The sequence below is a fragment of the Heliconius melpomene genome, chromosome 11 (assembly GCF_056956725.1).
Source record: "Heliconius melpomene rosina isolate 202511_hmr_F chromosome 11, ASM5695672v1, whole genome shotgun sequence".
NCBI classification, from domain to species: Eukaryota; Metazoa; Arthropoda; class Insecta; order Lepidoptera; family Nymphalidae; genus Heliconius; species Heliconius melpomene.
In genome coordinates this window covers 6,753,959-6,777,361 of record NC_140399.1, presented here as the reverse complement: position 1 = coordinate 6,777,361, position 23,403 = coordinate 6,753,959, and the positions used below count along the sequence as shown (strand labels likewise).

The window sequence follows — 23,403 nt, the reverse complement described above, 5'->3', positions numbered from 1 at the left end:
TACTTTCTCCAAGAAAAATCTCAAACCCATTTTCTATTATTACAGAAAGGCTAATCAACAATAGCGTGACAGCATAACAGTCCAGAGTGCATGTAATGGCGAGCCCGTCACGTAATTCTGCGGTAATGACAGTAATCATTTTACCATCTTCGTCCCAATAATGTACGTTTACTTATCCGGGTAGAGCGGAGTGCACCGTGCGAATAAGGTTTATATATTTTTTTTATTTTAGTAAGAATAGTTATCTAAAATAAGGCTAAGCTATTCTTATGAGCTTTGATCTTCTTCCATTTCAAAATGAAAGTTCAATATCGTTAATGTATTAAGTTGTTTTAATTTATTTATATTAAATAGTTGGCCTAAAAGTAATCACTTGTATAATAATTATAATAATCGTAATCGCTATTAATTTATCAAGCATGTCATTAATAAATCACAGATTTTCTTTAATTCTTATTTTATGCTCTGAAAGTTCCTATTAAAATTATATATGCCTTTAAATAATAATTAAATCAAAATTAGATTAAATTATTGAACTAATATGTACTATCAGCAATAATTATAGGAATATATACCTACATATATATTTCTAAATACTTTTTTCGATGAATGTAAAAAAAATGAATTAAAAAAAAGTATTTTAACTTAAAATACCAATACAATTCTTACAAGAATTCTCATAGCAACTTAAGATTAACTTAATTCTAATAGTAAACCACAAAACATACCTGTTCAAACGTCACGGACACCAATAACAAGAGCAAGTTCAAGTAAATACACGCAATAGAGTTCTATTATATATTATAAAGACTTCAACCCAAGCACTAAAGCCTATATCTATCTAATAGCAAGTGGAAATAGCAAAGCTCGCGAGACCGGCACTGGCGAGTCCGACAGGCTAAAGAGACAGGCGCGCACACGGGGGCACGCAGCCGGGGCGTCTCAAACAGAATGAAACGGTGATGAAGATGCAGCCGTCTTTTATAGACATGGCCGTAACCTGACGCCGGATAACGGACTCCAGCCAGCGCGGAACCTGCACAACTTTAGATCTTCAATCGAACGCATAGCTTTTATATTTGTTAATCTTGTAAAACCCTCTGTAACAGATACATCGAATTTTCAATAAAACGCCCGAAGTTGAATACTGCAATTTGCTATCTGGAGATGGTAAAGCCTGAATAGGACATGGGATCGGAGACTGTCATCTAGATTTGCTATCGATGCTGAAGCACGGCAGCGACCGCGACATTCCGTAGATGTATTCAACTAGTATGATGGATAAAAATAGACCTAATTAGGCTTTATGATCACTGCATCGGAGGCAATTGCTCGAATCCAATTCGTCCAGACGTAAGAAATATAAACCTTTAAGGGAAAACGTAGTGTCATTTGCATAATTCTAAATTATACACTACATTATGTTAGTGTCTACTTTTATTTATGGATTCTGGAAAAAGATATAATATCTATAGCATGATTTTAAAAATGATTTTGTTTTTTTTTTAATTCAGATTAAGAAATTAAATGTATGAAATTGTTTAATATTTTAATTCGGAAATATTAAAAAATGTATTATTAATAAGCTGTGAAAAATAGTTTCAAGCACGATGTCTTTTAACTACAAACAATCAAGAAACAAATTAAAAGAGATGGCTATAAATAAATACAGAATATTTTAAATTCGCTACGACGACGTTGTAGACTTGGTTACTAATAAATTTCATTAATTATGAAAAATAATATGTAAAAAGTATTTAATATTAAAAAATATTTTAATTGTCTCGCTGGGAAGATTTACGAGTGATTTGCTGAAGAACAGGCCCTTTCTATTATAAAATTATTTCATTCAATGATGCAATGGTTCTATATTACTGTTGATAAAATTGAAAACTAATAAGTTTGTATTTTTTATTTTGTAATCTTTTATGTAGTCAGATTTTTAAAAGTGATGAAATAAATCTAAAATTAATTTTTGAATCTTAATCGGTTGACTGTCATATTCTTTTTGACATAGTTCATCTATTTTTTTCATCTTAACATTATGGTATCTCTATGTAGCTGTAGGAAATTATGTTTAAGAAAAAATAGTTCCCTGTCTGAATGATAAGCTAATGCGTTGAGTTTTTCGAAATGAAAATATTTTTGCTACGGTACCTGCTTGCGTACTTTACAAATACAAATTTATTAAATTGTAAAAGTTTCTTTATTCCTATGATTTGACATATACGAGTATTTAGAAAAAAATATCCAAAAAATAAGAAAGAACATTAATATTTTTCTAAAAAAAATGTAAATACACAGAATGAATCCTGACGGAAAAACGATACGAAACGATAAGTTCCTAAACGCCCCATTTCACACCCAACAATCATACAAATCGAAATCAAATCCAACCAATCCAAAATCATAAAAAATAAAACATTAAAAAAGATACCAACCATGATACAAACAAAAATTATAGTTTCTATATGCGTACTATCACTATTTAATAGCATTAGTGCTGCAATAAAAACAATATAAAACGTGAGACTGCCAGACGAAAAAGTTTTTTTAGTCTCACTTCCTGCGGTTTCCCAAAGAGGATTTAAGGCCAAGTTCGGAACGATATACTAGTGAAAGTTAATGTGTGGATTCGCGTAATTCTCATCCACTTATATACAAGATGAAAATCTTAAATTACAACGCGGCAACTCTCAGTCTGTTTTTATTTGAATGGGATTCAATTACTCGCGTCTAAACTAAAATAATTACTACGAAGGCTTGTATAGAAGCCAGATTGTAAGTCATTGCAAGTATAATGAGCTGGTACGTCTCTGTGACAGTAAAGCAATAAGATGAGGCTGATAGCGCGGCAGTGTCAGAAAAGACTAAATTGTTTCTCAGCTTTTTAATCTTTTAAAATTAGTGGGGCTATTCTCACTCTATTGCATTATCACTGCAAGTTGATAGTGTCGTTTTTTTTTGCGTTTACCGTAACGTTCATTATGTCTTACCGCTAGATTATATTCTTCTTTTTTTTTGTTATTCATTTAATATAATCTTTAGGATGGATTAAAACATATTTTTATTGTGAAATATGAATAAATGTAAATGCTAAGAGAACACTCGCATAAATTGCAATTTCTTTTATCATATGCTTTAATGAAAATTGTCCAAATTATGATAATAACTCCAAAATTATTATATTAACTAAATCAATATAATTAGATGTACCAAATATTTATAATGAAATAGGATAAGGTATTCAACACATATGGAAGACTCCCGGGGGCAAAATAAACGGCGACCCGTCTGCGTTCGTGAGCACACAAAAGATGCACACATATAGTTGTGCATGACTGTTTGTGCACATTCCGGTCCAAGCTCTGTGCTTGTTATATCACAGAAAAACGTAGTTATTACAATAGGAGGATATCTAAAATTAGCTCATATACTGTTCAACGTGAAGTGACAGCATCCATGGCATAAAAAAATCAAAACTATGTACTGTAAAAATGTATAGTAAAAAAAATATTATATTGTATACGCTGATCTTAGAAACGGCTTAACCGATCTAAATGCAGTTTTCACTATTGTGTTTTGGCTTCCTTCAATATTTATTGTTTTATTTCTAAATACTTTATATGACTAAACCTTTTTTTAAGCAATTAATAGTACATATTTTATTCGCCAAAATTGCTACAAAATAGCTGTTATATGGAATAAGCTAAAACTTTGGTTACCATGTACAGGTATATTGTTTTTGACATGATAATTTTATCAGACCACAAGCAATTCTTGACAAAACAAAACAAAACCGCGACATAGTCGCTAGTTTTTACTATAAACGTATAAATAGATTTGAAGTTATTTTACAACTGTATAGTCCAAGCGGACAAAACCACGAGACGGTCGCTAGTTTTACAATAAACGTATAAATAGATTTGATTTGAATTGAGGACCATTAGCATAAATGCAGATATAGAGACGAAATTAGCACTGATGTCAGCCTACTTAATGTTTAGAAGCAATTTTCCAATATTAATGTTAGCCATGTGGGTTATTGTGTTAACGTTGTGGCATTTAACATAACGACACGATCGCAAACCAATGGCAATGCTGGATAATAAGAAGTTAGTGTAATTCTAGTAAAACTTGTAAGTTATACGCTCTGCATAGTATTTATGATACCGCTTGAAAAATATTAATCTATTTACATCCTGTACCGGCTTGGTGAAGCTGTTTCTTGACTACTTAAATATTTTATTTTTTCCTTATCATACTAAATAAAAAAATAATTTTAATGAAAATGTTATTTTTCCATAATATTTGATTACATTCCTTCTTGGATACTAGGTAAGTACTTAAGTATTCAAAAAATCATATTAAAATATATTCCTTTATCTTGCTTTCTATATATTTTTGTTTATTTCCTTACAATATGATTAGGAATAGCTTCTAAATTGTGACGATTTTCTTTAGCTTCACGCTGCATTCTGGATAGAAGGGTAGACAGAGGCAACCTGGGCACCTAGTGCTAAGACACTCCGTTCTCATCAAAATATTCTAGGTAAAGATATAATTAGAAAAAATCTACTGGCTAAAAAAATTGATAAAGATCAGATTAAGATAAGATCAAAGCGCCTTAGCAAATGAGTATGAGGTTCTGGATATTCATTTTACTTACTATATACGTAAACAAAATTATTTAATGTCAGTTTTATTTATTATTGAAATTCATTAAATTTTCAAGTAAAATTTCATTTAAATTAAATGCAATAATATTTTATATACATATTAAGCACATGTTTCAACTCAGTTATTAAAAATCATAAATATTGTGAAAATATTACAATTTTCTATACGCAATAGAATTCTTCGAAGATTTTTGTACACCTGAACTAATTTACTTTTTTTCACACCTTTTATATTGCATTTATTTGTAAGACGTTTTTGCTTGAACTGCGTGCTCGACGAGCAGATCTGGGTCGCCCGTCCAAACACTGATAATACGAAGCACTTTTACTTGGAGAGATCGTCGATTATTAATTTTATTTTGGACTGAACTCGCGTCTGAAATATACTTAACCGATTTCTGTCAGGCAACTAAATAAAATCGAATATCGTAATTGAAGACGCAAGCAAATCAAATAAAACAAATAACAAGTAAATAAATGTTAATTGCTAAAGAGAAATTTGAATATAACATTCATAGTACAGCAATAGTAGAACGTAGCAATGTACAATGTAATGCAATTTCGTAGTCATGAAAATAATTGGATTTTGTTTGTTACGGCTTTGGTAGAAAAAATATATTTGCATATAAATAAATCTCTTCATTTAATATTTTTTATATATGTTTTTTAACGTAGCAGGGTAGGTAGAGTGAACCTTTTATTAAAACACTCCGATTCCCGTTTTCCGCCGAATTCTTTACGTGTTGAATGGCGGAACTCAACACCTCGCTATACCTCGATTGGTCTAGTGATGACATAGTAAACATCATAATATAATGTTAAAAGCAATTTTTATTGATTATAATCCGCAATGTAGCAATTAATAAAATAATTTTAAAAAATTGGGGCATTAGGTATATAGAATTACTAGCGGCCCGCCCGTGTCTTCGCCTGCGTGAACTATTGTATTATTAATTTCTGTCTCCATGAGTACCTACGTCCTACAAGTGACGTCCATGCAAAATTTGAGACTAGCATTTGTAGTAACGAAGTTTCATACAAACTTTCAACCCCAAAAACAACCCCTTAGAAGTCGAATATTGCAAATTCCCGTCTTAGCGAGCACCTACGTCCTATAAATAACTCCTATGCAAAATTTCAGATTCCTAGCACATGTAGTTTCTGAGATTTCGTGATGAGTGAGTGACTTTTCGATTTTATATATATAGACAATCCGCAATGTTACAATTATTAAAATAATTACAAAAAATTGCGACATGATATAGAATTATGATAAAAGTGCTTACTTAAAGCTTTAGGAATTCACTTTATATTGTTTTGAATGAACTAGTATTGAGGCTATACTCGTATATGGAACTTCCATACAAGTAGATACGTATCAATACAATCGAATGACATGTGTAAGGTGCAATCGCTGGGACGGCGCGCGGTACCTCTCTTGGTGCGCGTGCGCAGCTTAATCGTCGCGTAACGGTGGCGAACTGTAAAGTGCGCCACGGAGCGCGGCTGCGTGCTAAATTTGCCGAAACATGGCGGTGTTTCTCTAGCGGGAAATTTTTAAATCACTTCAACCCGTGTCGATGGCCGCTTATAATTGAAAATGGACAATTAAAAATATCAATTTAATGTTAATATGTAAAGCCATAAAACCTTTGTAGTGTATTTGTGATGACATGCAAGTAAAATCATTTAGAACAAACATTTAAATACTTCAATGTTTTCTTATCATGTTTGCTTTGTTTTAAGTTAAAATAAATTTTATATAATTAATAATTATTACAATGTCATAAATTAATAATTTCATAAAGAAAAAGCTGAAGTCAATTCTTTATTCATGGTTTTAAGTTATTTTTACGTCTAAATACACCTTCAGTCAGTCATACGATATTGAAAGTTTTACTATATTTTAAAACAAACTGGGCGGTTTCAATCTATCACACCTTGTCTTTTGAATAATAGAATTTGTAACTTTTTAAACTTTTAAATAACGCCCCTTGTCAAAGTTCAAATTATACGACGGCAACGATGAAAAATTCCCGACTTTTCCGACTTTATTTTTAGTATTTTATTAGTCTTTATAACGTTTTGGTACAAAATATTAAAAAGTAATTTAAACATATAAAAATACATAAATAGATGTCATATGTACATTACATAGTGAACTAAAACAAAAAAAAATAAAAAGCACTTCCTTTGTCATCCAAGAACAATATTTTCGAAACCTATAGACATAAAAGTCATAAGATTAGTAATTTGATTTATATAACATCTATTTGTTAGTCATTTACATATGCACGAACAAAAAAATAATGATTTAATTTTATATAGATAGATATCAACAGTTTAATATACCACTGTTAGTTATTCTAACCATATCGTCATTGTCCATACTTCAAAATGGAGGAAGCCACAAAAAAAGCAGCCAAAATGGAAATTGATGAATCACTGATGCTGAGCACTTTCAGCATGAGACGAATAGGTCTCTCCTTTGATAAGCCACGGAATGCCACAGATTACTTTCTCCAAAAACTTATTTTCTCTCTGTCCATCTGCGGTATCTGCTGTCACGTTTCTACTGAATTTATTAACATAGTCCTCACGTTCGCCAGCTCGCCTCGTGTCGAAGATGTCGTTCCGCTCTTTCATACCTTTGGCTACGGCGCTTTGAGTAAGATTTTTTACTTAATATTGAATTTTTAACTGTTATAGTATTTATTATGACTGTTTTTTTTATTATTGGACGTGATCGATTAGGTAATTTTATATTTGTTTACACAATTACAGCTACCATTCGTAAATTTTGTATTGGAGTAGGTTTTAATGTTTTGGATTTTGTTTTATTTAGATATTTAATGATTTTTTAAATAGCAAAATGGCAACAGCTCACTGAATTGAAATACTAAATTATACAAATATTCTTATGTCACACTCTATTGAATCGATAGATTAAATTGTCTTTTTCCATAAAAAAACAATCTTTAAATACAATATTCCTAACATATTTCTACACAAACTATGAATTATTTCAGGTATTGCAAAAGTATTTGTTTTATGGTATAAAAACAAAGTGTTCGGAGAGCTAATTGAAGAACTCACTGGAATATGGCCGATGCCACCTCTTGACGGAGACGCGCTTGGAATTAAGGAAAAAAGTTTAACTGCTCTACGCATTAGCCATCGCTGTAAACGTTACTTAACTATATTTCTATATTTTGTTGAGCCTAATTGTGGAGGATTGTGGGTTCGACTCCCACTTCGATATGAAATATTTATTTATATTTTTATTTTTTCACTCTGGTGTCGAGGCAAAGCGCTTCGTTGATTTCCGCAACACAACACGTAATGTTTCCAAAATTCGGTGGAAAATGGAGAACGAAGTGTCTTTTCACTAGGTTCTTTTTACCTGGTTAATAGTAAAAAATATATATTTCAGGGTATTTTTCTGTAAATGTTTTGGGTGTGTGGTTCTACAATTTGACGCCGATAATTGTTTATTTCTACCGAGTATGGCAGGGTCAGGACGCGCAAGTCGGGTTCGTGTGGGTGTCGTGGTATCCCTTTGACAAACACCAACCATTTGCGCATGTTGCCGTTTACCTCTTTGAAATTTTCGCCGGTAAGAAATGATTATATGATTTTTTTTGTTATTTTTATTTCATATCGTCTTCATTTTGCAGATAAATAAATTATTCATGTTCAAAGAATTTATTCTCAAAAAGAAATACAATTTCGCGAGAATTGAATGAGAACAACACAATAAATGTAACAATTTACATCGCCTTTCAAGTATCTACTCAATTAACAAAATAAAATATTTAACATATTTTTTAGCATTTACAAGTCGCGTAGTAAACAACACCCCATCCTTAATATCTTAAAAGAAATTGGAAAGTATATATAAACATGTTTTTAATAATAAATTTAAATGTTCGTTCTAAAACCACTTTCAAGGACGACACGACGATTAAATATAAATAAATGAAAGTATACATTTAATTATATTGACATGCAACTTAGAACGAAAGTAGATAATGATACACCAGAATGAGTCTTCTTTATAAATAATTATTAAATTCACGCAAGCGCAAGTATTTGCTAAACGCAAATTATAATATATACATATATATATATTAATTATTCGGTCAGTAGTTACAAAAACATAGCCTGGAGCTTTTTGTATGGCTATTATTATGTGATGAACTCAAAACAAATATCGTTTAGCTGTCTGTAATTTAGATCATATGGAATTGGAAGTAGTTATTTTTGTAATGGTAATTTTTATTGTTAGCTACTGTTATTTAAAACATATAATTGAAAATAGATAATAAAAAATCGGTAAGCGGTAAGCGCGAGTCGGACACGAGTTGTAATGATTTTTTTTTCTATGAAATTTTCATTTTTCGGATTTTATAGAAAATGTTTAAAAAAACCGTACAAGCGCGAGTCGGGCTCGTCCACCGAGGGTTCCTTGCAAAAATTGGAGATTTCGAGCTTTTTCAGAAAATCATCCCCTTTCATCTGATACCTCACTTTAACTAGCGGCTTTAATACTAAAGTTTACCCCCTTTTTAAAAAGTCTCAAACGTACGATGAGAACTTATTCCTCCTATACAACACGTATGTTTACTACATCAAACTTGTACTGCAATGACCTTAAAAATATATATAGGCATAAAATAACCGGACTATTCCTTATTTAGGAGTCACTTGTGTTTGGATAATGGTGTCATCGGATATGTTATTCTTTGGTATGGCGAGTCATATTGCCCTACTAATGCGGATTCTACAACGGCGTCTTGAATCGCTAGCCTCTACAGAACAAACAGATGAGGAAAATTATGAGGAAATTCGCTCTAATATTAAACTACATCAAAGGCTTATAAGGTATTTTGTTTTCACTTATGAAATCTTTTAATTGCTATTATTTTTCTTTTAGATTTAAATTTTAATAGTTTGCATAATTTTCTGGCGAATTAAGAAAGATTTTATCAGCTTCGCACACAGCAGGGACAGACAGAGGGAATCTAGTGATAAGACACTCCGTTTTCCACACAATTTATCAAGATAGTGCGGGTTGAGTGGCGGAACTTGGAACGAAACAGAATTTAAATATTAATAAACAATAATTCATTCCCTCGAGTGTGCCCTGTACAGCAGTGACTAGTATAACGATGGCCTCTACAATGAAAAACTTGTAACTATTAAAAATCATTTAAAATTCTTTATTGTTCCTGTTCTGATCGTCGACTACAAAAAATTGATTCGAAATTTAATTCCAGCTATTGCAACAATTTGGAAGATGCTTTCTCTCTTTGTAATCTTATAAATATTGTAATGAGCTCTATAAACATTTGCTGTGTTGTTTTCGTAATCGTGGTAAGTATAATCTATTACATATATTAATATATGGTACCTACCTATATTTTTATTTAACTTTACTTCACTCTGTATCCCGCACACAGCAGGGTAGGCAGGGGGAACCCAGTGTTGAGGAGTGCCTCAGCAATGGGTTCACCATAATCAAGCTAATTCTGCAGGCATTGCGTGTTCTCAACGCCGCGCTTTGCCTTGTCACCAGAGCGAAAAAAATATAAATTTAAGTAAATAGTTAGTACGACTGACTTCGATTTTATTTAAAAGCTTTATGTATCTAAAATATCATTTAAAATTATTAAATCTTTTGTTTATTTTGATATAGATACCTAATTAGATGTCTAGACTATAATAATAAATATACTATATCTATTTTAGTTACTAGAACCGTTTATGGCGATTAGCAATAAATTGTTTCTTGGATCAGCTCTAATTCAAGTCGGAGCAATGTGCTGGTATGCGGATGACATTTTTCATGCGGTTTGTATATTATGCTTCATATACCGGTAACTGCACGAAATAAAATTAAAAACCTATTTTTTCTTAACTCAGTTACTTTTTTAAATATAAAAAAACAGATCAGCTTTACGCTGTATCCCGCAACCCGCAGCAAGGTAGCCAGAGGGAACCTAAGTAACCTGTTCCCCACTTTCCACCGAATTTTTGCCAATGCCAATCATTTAGTTATTTTTTTAGAATGGCAATATAGCTGCTGCGGTGTACAGCAGTGACTGGTATAAAATGAGTCCTCGCTGTCGACGAGCTTTACTGTTTCTCATTCTGAGGTAAGTGTTTATGAGGAATGTCTTACTTTTTTATTCAACATCTACGGTTTATACATTCTTCATGTTACTTTCGCAGGTGTCAGAAACCTATTGCGTTCACCGCAATGAAATTTACGAACATTTCCCTCGTGACTTATTCGTCGGTAAGCGATTGAGGTCTTTAATTCAAATATATAATATGGCTTTTAAAACTTGTTTTCTCGTAAATCATATTATTATAAAGTTAATCTGAAAATATTTATTATTTGACATTTACAAATGTTACCTATGGTTAGTTATTTATTTACATTTATTACACAGTTTCAAAGTTTTTTATTCAATAGAGTATTTTGTAAATTTTGAGTATAATTTTTTACTTTTTTTTTCAGATACTGACCAGGTCATATTCTTATTTCGCTCTACTTTATACTATGTATAGCGATAATTAATTTAAATAAAAGAAATTAGATTCTTTAGCCTACCACGTGTGTCCAATGATTATTATTATAATTAAGTTTCAAAACACAAATAAAAAAAATCTTAGTACAATATACCTATCTATATAGTGAGTAAATGAATAAAACATGACATCTTTTTTATTACCTACCTAAGCTACAATTTAATTAAGTTGTTGAACTTCATTTTTTTGCTGTAGTTGCCCCTAACATTTTTAATTTACTTAGTATTTCAAAAAATAAATCAAAGTTTGATTTAATCTCTTACAATCGTTCTCATTCTACTTTCTCTCAGCTTAATTAATTCAATTAAAATAAAGTGACAATAAATTGCACACAATGTTAAAATATATACCTGAGCACATAGCGGATTTTTTTCATTTGATTATTATCATTACGCTTGACTCGATTTAACCTCCTTTTATTTAAAATTAAATAAGCACCTACATGGGGAAGTAGATATATACTCGTATAATAATATTTTCTTCACATATGTACAGTACGATCGACGAGTCGTGCTGATTGATGCCTTTAAGCTTTTTGAACTTTTGCGCATTGTAAACTGGAGAAGAACATAATCAAAAATAAAAAAAAATCAAATATATACTAACAACCTGCGGGATACAGCAAGAAGCTAAGTATGAGTATAACTACATATTATAACTGCTGTATTCGTATAAATTAAGGAAACGCTCACCTACAGAAAATTCTCAATGACAAATTACCGCGCGTACATCGGTCAAAATCTATCTCAAGTTTACATTTTTAAAAAATATATAAATATTTTTCTGTGTTTTTCCAAAAATGCAAGACATTCTAGCTGTAATAAAATAATATCACATTTGTTATTCCTGCACTGACCGTAACGCAACTACAAAAATTTAACTAAGCGTGACAGGTCATAAGTTACTTTTTAAATAGAATACTAAAAATGTATGTCTGAGATAAACGTGTGAGACGACTTTAAATGTTGACATGCATTTCCTCTGTTTATAAGTAAATATTTTATTAAATAATATAATATGATATTAATAAATATTATTTTGCGCATAAAAACCGTAAATCAGTTTTTTTTTATATTTCGATAATTGTAAAAAAATCCAAGCTTTAACTTCTATACTTAAAATTCCAAACGTAATTTAATATTTAAATGTCGTACTGTACGGTTTTATTTCTCAGTACAATTTTTAAAACTTGTAACAAAAAGTAACTTTAATTTTATCCTATTATAAAGTAATGTTACGTGCGACTAAAATGAAAATGCCAGAGTATATTTTACTTGTTAGGCCTCAGGCAAAAGCTTTTCGCAGAAGTCACCAAACAGATAACACAAATAAGAATTTCCATTTTGACAACCACCACTTAAACAATCAGCCAATATTTACATAAAAATAATTATTTTGACTAATAGTTAGGATAATTACAATATAATTAAAAAAATATGTTTTAAAAAAAATATAAAATAAGGTAGCAAGATTTCAATACGAAAATATGACAATCATTTTTAGTTTCACGCTGTTACCCGTACATATCAGGGTAGTCAGAGTTTCCTTATTTCCGCTGATTCCTGGAAGCATTGCGCGTTGAGTGGCAGAACTTAACGCCGCGTTTTGCCTTGATACCAGTGCGAAGGAAAGAAAATATAAAATATTTTATTTCCGAGCGCAAATCGAACCCACAACCTGTCGCGTTTACAAGCATACGTTGGCGCCTCTGCGCCACGACTAGCCTCAATATGTTAACTGTTGTAGCTAAACTTGAATATTTTATATTATCTAAGCGACCCAGCCCACAGATAGCTAACTATCTGTATGACGTGACTAAAAAATCAAGCATTATTTTTGAACCGATGAATTCGCGCTGTAATGATAACTCGCGCTATTTGCCCTCACTTTCTCGTTTTGGGTCACTACTTCATGTGTCATTAAACGGTAACGAAACTTTAGACGCACAATTATGTAGAACTTTCACATTTCGGTTTTAAATAACAATAGTACTTAAAATTCCTTTATCATTTTATTTCGATTGATTTTATTGGAATCTTAATACGATTCTAAGAATTTATTGTTGGAACGCAATAACAGAATTTTATCGATTAAATGATTGCTGTCTGAAAACATGATCCTTTTCATATGCTTCTTCCATTTACCTACCACCCTTTGTCATTTGTAAGTACGCTACTATTAATAAAAGAATCCATTCAATTTTGGGACGTGCCTGCTGTACGATAGCCTTGAACTCCAGAAATTTGACTAACAAATTAACCCTAAAAATAAAAAAAGACAAAGAATTGCTAGAAAATATCTCTTAATACGTCCATGATGGAAACGGGTAAAAAAAACAAAGACAAAAATAAAAAAAAAGTTTTATCATTATATTATTATACATAGAACATAATATATAATATAAGTACAATATATGAAGATAATATGAAAAAAAATTTAACGAAACAATCAGATCTTGTTTAAAATAACTGGTGCTTTAGTGAAAGTAAACATTAACACCCTTATCATTTGCATTAACAATTTTACTACATATACCTACCATAACAAAATAATTAATAATAACGCTAATGCAAGCTTAAATATATTTAACAATTCGGTTATTATAATGAATAGATGGTGCTCTCTTATAATCCTGCAAATAGAAATAATCACCATTTGTTTTGAAAAGCAGTTGATAATGGATATTTAAAATTATAAAAAAAAACTAGATTATTTTTTTTTGTAATATCCCTGTCTACTAGAAAAAGTGATGTTGACTTAAAGAACTTAGGTTAAAAAATTCTGATAATTCATTTATAAGAATTGAAATTAAATGTATGTTTTATCTTTTTCAAAAAATTTACATAATTATACAAATTTGAAACTTGTGACATTAGCTGTTTTATCTTTTTTACATTAATATGTTTTAATTCTTTTTTCCGTATTTTCAAATTCTTTACAAAAGCGACGTAAAATATTTTCATTGCACTTTACCATTCATTTTAATACAAACTTAACTAAAATGAAATAATAATATATTTTAAATCAAAATTATTATGACATAAAACTTCATAATTTGAGTACAAAATTTATCTACTAAAAACATTTAATGACCTAGAAATGAAAAATAATATAAACTTTCTTCCTCTTCTTAAATAAACTTTCTTTCTCTACATTTACATAGTTTCAATTTCAATATGTATTATAGTATTAACATTAATCACATTCTAACATGGAATTTTCCCGCTTTAGTGACATATTTGACTCCTTTAAACGGTTTATATTTAGCTCCGTACATGTCCAGGCGGCTGACACGGAGCCCACTCACTGCTAACTGAGGTATTGTGAAATGTACGTTGATACTCGGGTTGGCACCACTTGTGTCCGCGCCTGATGTTACTGACACCTGGAAAGAAGATAATATAATGTTAGGGTAACATAATGGTAAAGATTCTTACATTATCATTGTGTATTTCATATTATTTTGGGAACATTTATTTGTATTTATTTATGGGTAGGCAGAGAGAGCTTAGTGTTAAGACACTCTGCTTCCCATTTTTACCGCCGAATTCAGGACACAGTCGCAAGCCTATTGTACGTGTGTCTTTCGCTATTTTGCTATTTCTTTTTTAGCTTCGGCTCTGAATATGTTACAAATAACTAAAACTCACACTTCCTCTAATATTAGGCAGTTTAGGCAATTCAATGCGTCCAATGTCCCACATCAGTACTTTACTGACTGGATCATATGAGTATTTCCCCTGATTAGCTGTCAGGGAACAGTTCAGAACACATTTCGGCATACAAATTTCTAGAGCTACATCTAAAACAAAAAACAATTAATTTGAATGTGCAATTCACTTTTTAAGGGTTATTGAACAATAGTATATTATATTAATACAAAAAAATACTTTGTAATAAAATTATAGTAATTTATTCTTAATCTTGTCTTCCACCCTTATCACTAATAAAATCTAGAAAATATATCTTTTTATGCAAACTTCCTAAGTTAGGTTCAATGTGTCGTTTGTAAGAAACTATTACTTGATAATTATTAATGATACCAAACGAAATATACAAACTTTCTAAAGTTCTTCCCATAGTTTGTTTAGGTCCAACAGTTAAATCAATTCTTCCCTGATCGCCATTTGACCTCAACGTAAGATTGTGTCGCACATATATCGGAATAGCTACAACACTCTGTGACCCAATATGATAGGACATCAAACGGAAGTTACCATCTGGCGGAATGAATGATAATATTCGTTCAGACTGAAAATTAAATATTTATTATTAAAAAATATTAACTTCATAATATTAAAAATATATATATATGGTTAAAGATTTTTCTTACAGTTATATAGCTGATATTAATACAAGAAACATTTAGAAATTTCAAATCTTTTATTTACAATGTTCATTAAGCAAGTAAATTAAATTTGGAAAAAACATCAACTTACCTCCCATCTCTTAAATCTTACACAAGGGTGAAAAGATACATCATCAAATAGACGAGGATTAACAAATGTAAGTGTTAGGTCTGGCATACCACTCAACTTGATACAGCAATCAATCTATAAATTAATTACAACAATTATCTTTAGGAATAATTTCTAATAAAAACATATTATCTCAAAAATGGCCAGAAAAAGAAGAACAAAATGTATATGGGAGAATGAAGGAGCAGACTTTATTATTAACATTATTAAAATATTATATTCCAGGCCAGTCATGGTGCACGGACATAAAGTGTGACTCTAAATGCAACACATTGTCGGTTTGATGCCCACTTGAGGAAATGAAATATTTAATATTTCTATTTTCTTTGTTCTGATGTAGAGGCAAAGTGTGGCGTTCAGCTTCACCACTCAACACACAATGCCTTCAGAATTTTATGAAAAATGGGGAAAGAAGTGTCTCTACACTAGGTTCCCTCTACCTACCTTTCTGTGACTGTGCAGGTGACGCTAAAAAAATATATATTAATATAAACCTTTTGTTACCACCAACCTCATAGCTACTATGGCAGATTACATGATCTAATAAGAAAAATAATCTAAATTATGATAAAATTTATAAATATGTGATAAAATTATTCCTATATAGTATAAACTTACATAGCCTTGTATTTCTGCAGATACTGTTGCACCACTCTTATCAATAATAGCATCTACTTCTTCAATAACATCAAAATATGCTTCATTGTTAGCATATTTTACACCAGATCGTCTCCATGGTACATTAGAAAGCTGACCAGAAGGTAGTATGGAAGACACACTAAGAAGTAGTAGTAGATAGAATAAAATTAAAAACCACATAGAGATGATAAACATTACAATTCTCTTATTGGATTGTTCAATTTCAAAAAACATATATAAATTACTAAGATAATATTGTATTAGACCAAAGCCATTGTGGCAAATTGTCATAACTTCTGCCTGATTGTTAACGCAAGTTGTGGGTTTCACTTCCACTTGGAGGATTTTTTCATACCCTGGCTTGGCATCATGGGCAATAGATGGGCCTTGGTTTGTAATAACATGTATCCTAACATGTAATCCTGTAGGATATCACATAGATGACATTGTCACATCGGACTTTAACTTTGTTCTCACTGGTAGTGGGTGTAAATCTTACTGATTTAATAATTTTAATTATATTATTCCTGGATAACAAATGTCCTCTTTCAATTTAAATTCAAATCTTTTTTAAAATTTTAAAGTGGAGACATGATATTATTTAGAATTCAGCAACATATGTTTATTCAAAACACAATATATGTAGAACTCACTTTGATTTACCAGTGACCGTGTTTGCAATAGTCCTCAGTATATTAGGAGGTTTAATCAGCTCTTTGAGGATATTGCTTTCAGTGGCTAGAGGGAAACCATTATCCAACATCTCATCAAGTAGCTAAAATATATTATTTATATATTAGTTCCCTTATTTTATACATTTATTAAATTTATAAGAAAATGTTTTTGATATAAACTCGAAAGAGAAAAATAGGAAAGAAACATACCTCATAAACCACCACATAATTTTCCTTAATAATAGTTTCTGTACAGTCTGAAAAATAGTCCTGAAACATTTTTTTTATTCTGTTACTTAAATCATCAAAGTAAATAGTAATAAACATGATTTTAATTGTACTTGTCTAACCTGGAATGTATCGACAACTCTGTGTAAGAATTCAATGACAAAAAGAGGGGCAACTTCTTGTTTACTAACTGCCACAAGTGCCACTCCTCCTCTTTGAATAGATATTAAGTAATGATGAGGTGCAGCTAGTACAGGAGGAACATCCTAAATTTAAAACAAATAAAATATATTAAAATATTTATGAATAAAAGTTTAAGATGCAGTTGAATATTTTACACATTTAAGAAACTTACATTGGGTGAAGCCCTCTGAGCTTCTAAGTAGTAGTCACATACTGATCTTGGAATCACACTGCGCCAATGCTTCTCAAGAAAAACATCCCTAAGGTAAATAAAACATAATACAATCATTTCATTCAAAATCTCCATAGGAATATTGTGTATAATCTAAGCAAGTATAACACTATAATGTGCGTATACTACATATTAGTGATATATTATTGCTTGGAAACTTACCCAGAAGGATTAATAATAAATAAACTGTGGATCATTTTAAGTTACAATATGTGAACAGAACTTTCTTCTATTTGATGTTTTTTTTATTTAATACATTTCTAACCTTCTCTATTATTTTTGCAAAAGCCTATGTAAACTAAAGCACGTTTGTATTTTAAACTATAGAGTTTACATTAAAATTTAAAATCCTAACACTCATAAAAACAATACACAAAGTGAAATTGTAAAATATAGGTGTTTTTTCTTTATTGATGATATATGTCAATCAGTCAATGTAAAACTTTCATTAAAGTTGTAAGTCTACGTTGACTTTGACGTAGCATACAGTAGTATTACCATTTTAACCTTAACTTTTTATAAATTCAAATGCAAAAATAAAATAATGCAGAAAATTTAATGAAATCAAGAACCATCGAATGCATGGAAGCGATTTTATTAGTGACTACACTAATAATATGGTATCGTCTAGTTGGTTTCACGGTGGGAAGCCTTACCTAGAGATATTTCCCAAGGACGGCGCCTTGTCTTTACTTTTGAATTGATATTGTGTAGTGGATTTTTTTTCATATTTTTTGGGCTTAATTTTGGGCTAGTAAAAACTCTGGGGAAGGTGGGGTCAAAGACCATCAGCTCCCTCATTCTTACGTCCATGCCCACATAAAAACAGGGACTAGAAGTGTAACCATAGACGGAATCTTAAACGAAACTATTATGGATAGCGTACTTATATTTCAATAATAAATAAGTACATTATCAATCCTAAATTTTAGTATACTAGACACTCTAGACAGTAGACTGGCCCGTGGTATCAAAATGGTACTTGCTCTTAAAAAATATCATTTTGATATCAGAGGCCAGTCGTGGCGCAGAGGCACAGTTGGAACTTTAAACGCGACAGGTGGGTTTGATCCCCAGGATATAAATAACTTAATATTTTCTTTTTTCGTTCTGGTGTCGAAGCAAAGAGCAATGTTGAGTTCTGCCACACTATTCGCGATTGCTCCAGAAAATGGAGAACGAAGTGTCTTAACACTTGTTTTCCTTAATATAATTATTAAGAAAACATATAAAAATTTTAACGTAGCGGGATTTGAACCCTCGCCTTTGGAAATCGTCCAAACAACCAACAGTCTGAGTTCCCTCTGCCTACTCTGTTATGTGTGGTGTATAACAAGAAGCTAGAACAGATAATCATTAAAAAATTATAATTACACATTTAAAACAAAAATGAAACATTCATTTTTATAGGTAAATAACCAAATATGGCTGGCATTTTGACATTGATGATATTCTTAATTCTTTTCTGAATGCAATGTACTCGACTGACACTCAGCACTCATTTTCAAAACACCTAGTAATGAAGAGCTGAGCCAAATATTGTTTTCTTTTAATATGATGTAGATGTAAAATTAATCTTAACACTAAAACTGAATTACAAATATAAATTTGAGAATTATCTTAGTAAGTATTCAAATTTCAAAGTATTCATAAATTTATGTGATTATATGACATGTATGATCATATTACAGATTTGTTGTTAATATTACATATAGTTCAATGATTATTATTTATTGATTTAAATCATTTTCTTTGCACTGCACTGCACACAGTTATAAACATGTCATATGTTTATAACTAAATAAAATTGTCTTATAATAATAAAACAACCAATCATAAAACATATTTAAAAAAGTATTAAATCATTAAGCAAATAAAAAATCTACAATAGAGATTAAAGTTATTGAAATAAAATAAAACACAATTTTTTCTTACACTTTTATTTTGTCCCTTTCTTAAAAACACTTAACGGTTGGATTTAGCAACACGTTCCAACTCGTCTTTCTTCTTGATAGCATAAGAATTAGATGAACCCTTTGCTGCGTTAATGAGCTCATCAGCAACACATTCAGCAATGGTCTTAATGTTTCTGAAGGCTGCTTCTCGTGCTCCTGTGCACAACAGCCAGATAGCCTGGTTCACACGACGTAGAGGTGAAACGTCCACGGCTTGACGACGTACTGTACCAGCACGGCCGATTCTAGTAGAATCTTCACGAGGGCCAGAATTGATGATAGCTGTCACAAGAACTTGGAGAGGGTTTTCTCCTGTCAGGAGATGGATGATCTCGAAAGCGTGTTTGACAATACGCACAGCCATGAGCTTTTTGCCATTGTTGCGGCCATGCATCATCAGAGAGTTAGTGAGACGCTCAACGATTGGACATTGGGCCTTACGGAATCGCTTGTGTGCGTATCTACCAGCAGAGTGTGGCAAATATTTCGCGAATTTTTCCTTAACAGAAATATGATCTTGCAAGGACATATCAGAGACCTGGACATCATAACAGCTCCATCTTCCGAATAATTTGATTTCGGGAATGTCAGCCGGTTGTGGCAATGGCATGCTGTCGATAGCCATGCTGCCCGCTTCCACGCCATCTTCGTTCCAGTTTTCCTCAACCATTGTGAACACCTAAAATATTAAAGACAATTTCACTTTACACTGTTTATTATAAATAAGGGTAAGTTGTGACACCAAATGGTAAATATTTAACATACCTTTTCACAAACTGAAAATTATAACCTCGCGTTGTCAAAAGAACACGAGAAAAAGGAAGTTAGCATTGGGTAGAATTTTGTTGTTGGCAATATCGCAATTATTGCCAGTTTATAATAAAAATATTATAGATAAATAAGAAAAGTGCACAAGATAAAGTTTTGAATATTATTATGATATTATAATATAATAAAAAAATAATATTATAATATAATATTTTAATTTGCAAATTGTTACTAAAATTTTATCAATAAATCAATATCAATTATTATAATATACACGGTGGTAGCGTATCGTACATTGTAGTAGAAATAGGCCAACCATACCATTTCTTTATTCTCACAATAAAAAAATTGGTTGACTTTTAAGGTTGAAATTTATAATCTTATCTATAATTGTAATATCTTAAAAAAATACAAAAATATAATAAAAAGTTTCTATGCAGGTTTTTTCAGTCTGTTCAAATTTAATAACATTGATCCATGTAATAAAATTGTAACTGATATGTGAGATAATATATTATTGCATATATCAATGTAATAGAAACCAAAATATTTTTTATTAAATTTGGCGCGGTGCGTTTTTCCACACCAATCTTAGAAACTGCTTAACTGGTTTAAATATAGTTTTCACTAATTTTGCACAAAGTCGACGCCGTTGTAGCGCAGCGGTACAATGGTGTGACGTGACTTTGTGGGTTCGATCCCCACTCGAGGAAGTGAAATATTTAAGTTTACATTTTTATTTCTTCGCTCTGGTGTCGAAGCAAAGCGCGGCGTTGAGTTCTGCCACCCAACACTCAACACCTCCAGAATTCGGCAGAAAGTGAGGAACGGAGTATCTTAACACCAGATACCCTCTGCCTACTCTGCTGTGTGCGGGATACAGCGTGAAGTTTTTCTTTTTCCTAAAATGCCAAGTGGGTTGCTAGTAAAAAAATTGTCAGACTGATATTTTTAATAACATTCATAAAAATAAAAATAAAATTTACAACAGTAACTATATAAAATTTCTGCTTACATTAACCACTATACTGTATTTTTCTATATATTTATACATAATCAAAAAATGTAATAAATAAAATATTATTTCAATTAATTACTTATGACAAGGCTACTTCTATCATTTTTTCTATTGTAGTTAATTTTTCTCTAGGTTTTCCTAGTTTTTTACCTGCTTCAATTTCATATGCATCTATTTTTTCCCAACCATTCCAATCAATAACCGGACTTCTTGTTTTCAAAACTTCTATCTTTAGCTGCTCAAAGCCACCTTTGGAATCATTTTGAATATTTCTTTGTAGGTCTTCACTCATTAATTTAGCAACTTGAAAAGCATTACCCATTGTATGTAATATTACTCCGACAGGACCAGTTCCTAGCCATCCTGCTACATACAGTCTTGCTTTATCACTGGCATTATTATCAATTATCCTACCCTTATCATTAGCCACCACACCATTAGAGAAGGTCAAGTCATCATCAACTTTAATACTTTTATAACCTATGCTCCGAAATGCAAGACTACAATTTAATAGTTCTTTTTCATCAGTTGAAATACATTTTTGTTCTTCAATACTATCACCAATAAGTTTATTACATGACAATTCAATACCAATCAAAGATCTTTGCTTGTTTATTAAAAATTTATGAGGACTTCTATAAAAAATGGGTCTAAATTTTGGATGATTACTATTGGCTTGTTGTGTACTTTCATTAAGTGATGATAGCATAAGTTCTGTTAGTCTTTTTCTAGGTCTTTGTAACTTACTAACAGCATCTTCAACTCCAAAAAAGTCTTCTTTTCTCCAAATAGTAGTACAATTTTTAAGTTTCACCTGTTCTCGTAATTCTTTAATTGTAAATGCAACATGTAGGGGCCCTCTTCTTCCTATAAGGAAAAGATCTTTAATTTTTGAATCTGCTAACTCTTGTAACGCATATTCCGTTAAATCTGTTTTTCTTAACTGATCTAAGGGTGATAATAATATTCTAGCCACATCCAAAGCAACATTTCCTTGTCCAAGTATTGCAGCTGTGTGTCCTGATAGATCAATCTAGAAAACATATAAATAACTTTAAAACAATTTAAGGTATTGGTGGTAATTGATTTTTTCTTTATTTATACCTTAAGATTTCTGTCACGGGGGTGCCCATTATACCATCCTACAAAATTTCTTGCTGCAATAATATTTGTTGCATCTTCATTTTCAATACCAAGAGTTTTATCTTCTTCTGCTCCATATGTCTGAAATCATTCAACAATGTTTTATAATTATTTACTTGTAAACAACTCAGAATAATTTATAAATATATTTGTATAAAAAATATACCAATAAAACAGCATCATAATACTGCCTTAGTTGATTCAAGCTTACATCTTTTCCCAAAGTTATATTACCATAAAAATTTACATTTGGCTGTAGAGCAAATTTAGTAAACTGATTAATAACATTCTTGACTTCTGGATGATCAGGAGCAACACCATATCTTTAAAAAAATAAATAAAGCCAAACTTAAGGCCTATATAATACCAAATTTATCACATATACAAGAAATATATTACCGTACTAATCCAAATGGCACAGGTAACTTCTCTATTATGTCAATTTCTACTGTATTAAGTTTTTTTTTTAAATGCATTGCTGCATAAAAACCTGCTGGTCCAGCGCCTACTACACAAACACGGGGTACACTCTTAATAGTAGAAACTAATCGTTTAGCCATTTTAAACGTTTTAAAAGTCATTGTTCACTTAATTTTATTATTACAAAAAACATACAAAGTTTAGTCACAATATCTTGGGGAATTAGAAAATATGTAAATAGTAAACAAGAACACTGTCGATGAAATGTCAGATAAAAATAAATTAAACTCCATTTAACGATATGAAAATTATTTGTTAGTGAAATGGATTACATAAAATATATTTGATTAATTAAATCAAAACAATGAAAAATAATACAAATTAAAGAT

The 23,403-nt window shown here is 30.9% G+C and overlaps 4 protein-coding genes across 6 annotated transcripts in view; 1 reads left to right on the top strand and 3 right to left on the bottom strand.

Annotated features, from left to right (window-relative positions):
• The window catches only part of tyn (trynity), a 46,842-nt gene extending 45,885 nt beyond the window's left edge, over positions 1–957 (bottom strand). For both annotated transcript variants that reach the window (XM_085192774.1, XM_085192775.1), the window contains exon 1: positions 729–957. The gene's annotated coding sequence lies outside the window, so the exon portion shown is untranslated. The remainder of the gene's footprint in view (positions 1–728) is intronic.
• A 5,487-nt stretch (positions 958–6,444) lies between these two features.
• Positions 6,445–11,514, top strand: LOC146534648 (odorant receptor 4-like). The gene is made up of 9 exons (XM_085193048.1): positions 6,445–7,347; positions 7,709–7,861; positions 8,113–8,295; positions 9,380–9,563; positions 9,959–10,055; positions 10,431–10,532; positions 10,749–10,837; positions 10,914–10,980; positions 11,206–11,514. Exons 1-9 carry the CDS (start codon positions 7,077–7,079, stop codon positions 11,263–11,265), a joined length of 1,206 nt encoding a protein of 401 aa, XP_085049174.1. The 5' UTR covers positions 6,445–7,076; the 3' UTR covers positions 11,266–11,514.
• Positions 11,515–13,620: 2,106 nt separating this feature from the next.
• Positions 13,621–18,153, bottom strand: cm (AP-3 complex subunit carmine). Its single transcript, XM_085192440.1, has 10 exons — positions 17,873–18,153; positions 17,651–17,738; positions 17,418–17,561; positions 17,278–17,337; positions 17,047–17,168; positions 16,373–16,532; positions 15,716–15,829; positions 15,338–15,527; positions 14,927–15,078; positions 13,621–14,661 (listed from the first exon to the last, which is right to left on the bottom strand). The coding sequence occupies exons 1-10, from the start codon at positions 17,905–17,907 to the stop codon at positions 14,476–14,478; spliced, it is 1,251 nt and encodes a 416-aa protein (XP_085048566.1). The 5' UTR covers positions 17,908–18,153; the 3' UTR covers positions 13,621–14,475.
• A 1,462-nt stretch (positions 18,154–19,615) lies between these two features.
• Positions 19,616–23,220, bottom strand: LOC146534646 (small ribosomal subunit protein uS7). 2 transcript variants are annotated; one of them, XM_085192438.1, is made up of 5 exons: positions 22,994–23,220; positions 22,761–22,917; positions 22,556–22,675; positions 21,546–22,484; positions 19,616–20,344 (listed from the first exon to the last, which is right to left on the bottom strand). In XM_085192438.1, exons 1-5 carry the CDS (start codon positions 23,173–23,175, stop codon positions 19,676–19,678), a joined length of 2,067 nt encoding a protein of 688 aa, XP_085048564.1. In that variant the 5' UTR covers positions 23,176–23,220; the 3' UTR covers positions 19,616–19,675. The 2 variants fall into 2 exon arrangements, with proteins under 2 accessions (XP_085048564.1, XP_085048563.1); XM_085192437.1 differs by lacking the exons at positions 21,546–22,484; positions 22,556–22,675; positions 22,761–22,917; positions 22,994–23,220 and adding an exon at positions 20,431–20,568 and having other exon boundaries at positions 19,620–20,344.
• Positions 23,221–23,403: the final 183 nt, after the last annotated feature.

Excerpts from the sequence above, each read along its gene's own strand:
- LOC146534646 (XM_085192438.1), bottom strand. The coding sequence starts at position 23,175 with ATGACTTTTAAAACGTTTAAAATGGCTAAACGATTAGTTTCTACTATT. Across the intron at positions 22,918-22,993 it reads GTGCCATTTGGATTAGTACG|ATATGGTGTTGCTCCTGATC; the intron begins GTAATATATTTC and ends ATTTTTTTAAAG. Across the intron at positions 22,676-22,760 it reads ATTATGATGCTGTTTTATTG|ACATATGGAGCAGAAGAAGA; the intron begins GTATATTTTTTA and ends GAATGATTTCAG.
- cm (XM_085192440.1), bottom strand. The coding sequence starts at position 17,907 with ATGATCCACAGTTTATTTATTATTAATCCTTCTGG. Across the intron at positions 17,562-17,650 it reads CTCAGAGGGCTTCACCCAAT|GATGTTCCTCCTGTACTAGC; the intron begins GTAAGTTTCTTA and ends TTTTAAATTTAG. Across the intron at positions 15,528-15,715 it reads TAAGATTTAAGAGATGGGAG|TCTGAACGAATATTATCATT; the intron begins GTAAGTTGATGT and ends TTTAATTTTCAG.
- LOC146534648 (XM_085193048.1), top strand. The coding sequence starts at position 7,077 with ATGGAGGAAGCCACAAAAAAAGCAGCCAAAATGGAAATTGATGAATCA. Across the intron at positions 7,862-8,112 it reads TCTACGCATTAGCCATCGCT|GGTATTTTTCTGTAAATGTT; the intron begins GTAAACGTTACT and ends TATATATTTCAG. Across the intron at positions 9,564-9,958 it reads CTACATCAAAGGCTTATAAG|CTATTGCAACAATTTGGAAG; the intron begins GTATTTTGTTTT and ends ATTTAATTCCAG.